Source organism: Ranitomeya variabilis, chromosome 1 (assembly GCF_051348905.1).
Source record: "Ranitomeya variabilis isolate aRanVar5 chromosome 1, aRanVar5.hap1, whole genome shotgun sequence".
In the NCBI taxonomy this organism is placed as follows: domain Eukaryota; kingdom Metazoa; phylum Chordata; class Amphibia; order Anura; family Dendrobatidae; genus Ranitomeya; species Ranitomeya variabilis.
In genome coordinates, this window is record NC_135232.1 from 273,409,817 (window position 1) to 273,415,816 (window position 6,000).

Below are 6,000 nucleotides of genomic sequence, written 5' to 3' on the forward strand. Positions count from 1 at the left end.
ATTATGAGACATAGGATAATACTGCTATGGTGGTGCCTGAATCTGGATGTGTTAGCGTGGTGGGAGTGTTTGATGTAAGAATATTGAATAAGGATAAGGTGGGAATCCCTGGATGTAAGTATTCTGCCTTGGTTTAATTTCTGTGGAGAATCTTTTGTTGTCTTAATAATAATAATATAATAATTTTTATTTATATAGCGCCAACATATTCCGCAGCGCTTTACAACTTATAGAGGGGACTTGTACAGACAATAGACATTACAGCATAACAGAAATCACAGTTCAAAATAGATACCAGGAGGAAAGAGGGCCCTGCTCGCAAGCTTACAAACTATGAGGAAAAGGGGAGACACGAGAGGTGGATGGTAACGATTGCTTTAGTTATTTGGACCAGCCATAGTGTAAGGCTCGGGTGTTCATGTAAGGCCGGTTTCACACGTCAGTGGCTCCGGTACGTGAGGTGACAGTTTCCTCACGTACCGGAGACACTGACACACGTAGACCCATAAAAATCAATGCATCTGTTCAGATGTCATTGATTTTTTGCGGACCGTGTGCGGACCGTGTCTCCGTGTGCCAAACACGGAGACATGTCAGTGTTCGTGGGAGCGCACGTTTTACACGGACCCAATAGAGTCAATGGGTCCGCGTAAAACACGGACCTCACACGGACATTCTCCGTCTGGGGTCCGTGTGCGTGCCGGAGACAGCGCTACAGTAAGCGCTGTCCCCCCCACATGGTGCTGAAGCCGGTATTCATATCTTCCCTGTAGCAGCGTTTGCTATAGAGAAAATATGAAGAATAGTGTTAAAAATAAAGATTTAGGTGTCCGCCGCCCTCCCACCCCCTGTGCGCCCCCCCCCCGCTGGTCAGAAAATACTCACCCGGATCCCCCGTCGGCAGTCGCTCCTTCCTGGTCTGGCCGCGGCTTCTCTACTGTATGCAGCCGATTACACTCATGAATATGTGGCTCCACCTCCAATAGGGGCGGAGCCGCCTATTCATGAGTGTAAATGAGCGGCCCCACGTGACCGCATACAGTAAGCCGCGGCCAGACCAGGAAGGAGCGACTGCCGACGGGGGATCCGGGTGAGTATTTTCTGACCAGCGGGGGGGGCGCACAGGGGGTGGGGGGGCGGCGGACACATGGATCTTTATTTTAAACACTATTCTTCATATTTTCCCTGCAGCAAACGTTGCTGCAGGGATGATATGAATCGCAGCTTCAGCACCATGCAGAGTGGGTACCACACGCTCCGTGTGGTACCCACTCGCCATACGGGCGGCACACGTGTGCCGCAGGTATGGCCTCCGTGAGTTCCCAGGCACACGGACACGGATAACTCCGGTACCGATTTATTCCGGTACCGGAATTATCTGGACGTGTGGGACAGCCCTAAAGCTGCATGAACCAGTTAACAGCCTAAGTATGTAGCAGTACAGACACAGAGGGCTATTAACTGCATAAAGTGTATGAGAACACGATGCAAGGACCCTGATTATGTGTTTTGGTTTTTTTTCTATTTTTAATAGGCCACACAGGGATCGTTAGGTTAATGCATTGAGGCGGTAGGCCAGTCTGAACAAATGCGTTTTTAGGGCACGCTTAAAACTGTGGGGATTGGGGATTAATCGTATTAACCTAGGTAGTGCATTCCAAAGAATCGGCGCAGCACGTGTAAAGTCTTGGAGACGGGAGTGGGAGGTTCTGATTATTGAGGATGCTAACCTGAGGTCATTAGCGGAGCGGAGGGCACGGGTAGGGTGGTAGACTGAGACCAGAGAGGAGATGTAGGGTGGTGCTGAGCCATGGAGTGCTTTGTGGATGAGGGTAGTAGTTTTGTACTGGATTCTGGAGTGGATGGGTAGCCAGCCAGTGTAATGACTGGCACAAGGTGGAGGCATCGGTGTAACGGTTGGTGAGGAATATGATCCTGGCTGCAGCATTCAGGACAGATTGGAGCGGGGAGAGTTTGGTAAGAGGGAGGCCGATTAGTAGAGAGTTACAATAGTCCAGACGGGAATGAATAAGAGAAACAGTAAGAGTTTTTGCAGAGTCGAAAGTAAGAAAAGGGCGAATTCTAGAAATGTTTTTGAGATGCAGATAAGAAGAGCGAGCCAGTGATCGGATGTGGGGGGTGAATGAAAGCTCGGAATCAAGGATGACCCCAAGGCAGCGGGCATGTTGCTTTGGAGTAATGATTGAATAATAATTAATACCGATAATGTGGCTTGCGACCGTCTTTCAGAGCTAAATATAGCTCTTAATGTTAGAAAGCTTGGGGAACATTGCTCTAGATCATAGAATAATTATTTGTAGCATTGAAGTGTTCACATTTTCTCCACAAATGGAACAAAGGATGACTTGTACAGGCCTAAGGGCATTCATGCATCTTAGAGCCATACGTCATGCTCAGGTGGGTGGAATATTAAACTATGGCTTACATACTTGCACACTATGAAATGTAGAACAGATATAAGAATTACAGTTATTGGCAGCAGAATAGTAGAAAGTTAGCCATGTCTAGGCGTTGAAATTAAATTACTCTGAAATCTATTCAGTATAACTATAACACAATGGAAACCAGTGCGTTATGATATTTTGTGGGACACATGGCATTTGGTTTGTTGAATTATTGTTTCAAATAATTAAGGAGGTTGTTTCACAATGACAAGCTTTTTCAAGACATATCTGTGAGGTCATCAGTAGAGATGAGCGAATTTGCTCGGGTTCCCTCTTATTCATCAAGCTATAGCGCTTGCCTAATAAGCTGCAGAGGAAACCCGCCTTCCTGGATGGCAGCGGCTCATCTGCGCCGCAGCTTCATGTGTCGCGGCAATGTAAGTCACAACATATGCATGGAGGGCACAACAAACACGCTGCAGCCTGCAGCTTATTAGGCAAGCGCTATAGGTTGCTGAATAAGAGGGAACCCGAGCAAATTCGCTCATCTCTTGTCATCAGCTTACTGTATGGGCCTTGCTCCTGTACCTTTTGTTGATCAGCCTTGGGGGAAATGTAGCATTACACATGAAATAGCTGACCCATGTAAGATTGTATATGCCTGGCCTTTTAACTTGGAGACTCTCTTTATGGCTTTCAGAATGGGACCCCAATTTAATGCCATATGGCGTAATCGGTTGTATGGACAGGGACTGTTTTCATAAGACAACCCATGTTAAACATACCGTAAATAGAATGTTGTGAATTGCACTGTCATTCTCTGTTCTGCTGAGATCCATCACTGCTTTTATATAATGGAAGAGAACATGAAATGTTCCATGTGTAAGTGAAAATGTAGTAAAACAAAAATGGTTGATTGTAAAAAGTAGATTGATATTGTCATAACATTTTGGATATTTCAGAGCTGCATTATGTGCTAAGAGTGTGTCCATACACACCTGGACACACAAGGCAAACCCTCCCCCAGCGCCAAATGGTGCCTCTCTACGCTACCGATACCTTCTTATCTGAGCACAAAGTCCAACCTGACGGTAAACAATAACTGCTATGTACTAGGGACATGGAGCTGCACTTATATCAAGGGGCCACCTGTGTTCCATAGGGTCTTTTGCAAAACAAGCATATAAATGTCCCGAACTGAAAAAGATTAATGATGTAGTCAACCTTCAGACTTATTTATGGATAGGATGAATCCAAAAGTACCATGAAACAAAATTCTCTTTCTCAGTCTCTTTACATAAATGATTACCTTGTGATCTCCAGGAAATGCCATCTTGTGCAGTACGTGTACAATGTCTTAGGGTTGGCGCTGAATGTGACGGATCTTGTAGAAATATATAGATGCTTTTCTGGGTATAGGTGATGCCCCTCAGCCCCATAGTCTATCCTTAAAGGTCATTTCTAAGGGCGTTTTCACCTCCCTTTTGTTCCGTGAACAATAAGTAACCCAGTTAGTTAGTTATCAACTCAGAGGAAACAAGAGGCTGGTTGATAATTTATAGCACCTTAACCAATTTAAATGGAAAGTTCATATGAAGAGATTTCTATCTCAGTAGACCCAAAACAGGCATACACTGTCTCTTATTTCATTCTGTAGGTTGCATGGGGCTGAAGCACAGTACCTTGCTACTAAGCTAACCAGAGAGCAGATCATGTTCTAGAACTGGACTGAACCTGGGATTGCAAGGTGGACATGGTCAGAGGTAAGAGTGATTGGCTACCCGAAGACATAATTGGTCAGGACTGCTCCGGAAAATTGGGGATTTCTCAATTCGATGTTCATGAAAAGGTTGGCTATTAACATAAGTTGTTTGGAAACGTGTAACCTTCAGAAACCAAATTAGGGAAGGAATTTAGTCAACTGTATCTGCCCAGCTGAGTGGTTTGCCCGATACAGGCAGTCAAGCAGAACATTATTGTTATGCCGTCCGTAGCAGCACTATCGCTGTATCTCAGTTCAAAGTAGCATTAGAGTGGTTAATCATCAGAGTTAATCATCACAAAAGGCTGCGGCCATTTGGTTTATAAGTGTACAACTTATGGAGGGCCTAGATAATTAGTAACCAGCCCAGGCCCCCTGAGCCCCATTGATTAGGAGAACCCACAGTACCCTGAGGAGATTCAGAGCAGGACCCAGAGCACCATAAGCAGAACGATTACAACCTCAACTATAAGAAAGATCAGCATCACCAAAGAAGAGACAAAATTGTAGCAAGAAAATGGAGGGATCCCACAGCATCTCAGAGGACTTTACACAATATAAATATCTGGAACCTTGGTGGCCTAAAAAGTGGAGAGTGAAGGCTAAATCATTGGAAGATATCTACTTTGAGAGAGAACTGTTTCTTAACGAAGTTCTTTATCATTCTCCTTGGGATAAAATAACAGGACTTGCAAACCTAACATGGGAGATTATGGATTAAGATCAAAAGAGAATATGATTTATAAATGTCTTCTGAAACTGGGCAAATAATCAAGAGACAGTCCACATGCCTTACATTAGACAATTTTGTCATGTAGCTATTGAAGGTAAAGCGTTTTCTGCATGCAAGCAGTATTATAATTCTAACATTTTTATCTGCTACAACATGATTGTGTATATATATAATACATTTATGCAAATAAGATAAAGTATAAAGAAGGTGCATGAAATAGGAAAAAGTATCTGAACATAAGTGTAGAGTCTAGACAGTGTAATGGAGAGTAAAGTGTAGAAAGATCTTACTGGAGCAGACGTTCCACCACGGCCTTCTGATGAGCAGCCTCCTCTGGGCTTAATCTCTCTAAATCCTTAATAACGGGAGGCGTGAAATCTGCCCCATCCTCCGAACTGTCGTCTTCTGACATATGAGGCTCTCCGAGCCCATTGGGAAGCTGTACACAGTGCTCCCCATCTTCCAAACTACTCATATCGTCCAGAGGATCCCTAGGATATTGGTAATTGTTGCCATCGTTTAGCGCTTTAGTAATCGTCTCTTTAGTAACACCTGAGTCCAGCAATGCCCTTAGTAGTTCCTGCTGCAAGTAAGTAAGCTGAGACGCCATCCTTAATGTTACCTGCTAACATCTCACCATCCTGCGGTTGCAATAGGGATCAGCAGGCGGGAGCCCATGCTCTACCCACCTTCTGTCTCCTCCTCCCCCCCAAAAATACTTGCTCTGCGGCCACAACCAGCAAGTGGTCACCCCCCGGACTGTCTTCACTGAGACATAGCAGATAAGGGACCCTTGTCACTCTCTGTTTACATCAGAGCAGTGTAAATCCTCCAAGGTTCATATTTATCCCTGCGCTTCACAAGTTACTGAACTTTGGACCCCAACTCTGCACAAAGTGCATGTGTGAGAGAGGGGGGAGAGAAAGGGAAGAGCGAATAAGCGGAAATAAAGACAAGAGAGTAGGGAAGACAAAATCAGGGATTAAAACAAGAAAAATCTAAACGAAGATTATAGAGATTATAGATAACCAATTCAAGGTTGTGGTGGGAGTGTTTAGAAGCCATGAAATTCTACCCTGGTGATTGAATCGGCTTAATCT

General features: G+C 44.6%; 1 protein-coding gene across 2 annotated transcripts in view; it reads right to left on the minus strand.

The window, feature by feature from the left end:
* HNF1A (HNF1 homeobox A) overlaps nt 1-5,724 on the minus strand; it is a 17,326-nt gene extending 11,602 nt beyond the window's left edge. The window contains exon 1 of one of the 2 annotated variants that reach the window (XM_077294289.1): nt 5,191-5,724. In XM_077294289.1, coding sequence (XP_077150404.1) covers nt 5,191-5,510 — 320 coding nt within the window. In that variant the 5' untranslated portion in view covers nt 5,511-5,724. The remainder of the gene's footprint in view (nt 1-5,190) is intronic. The other variant, XM_077294299.1, reaches the window with a different exon arrangement.
* Between the last annotated feature and the right edge of the window lie 276 nt (nt 5,725-6,000).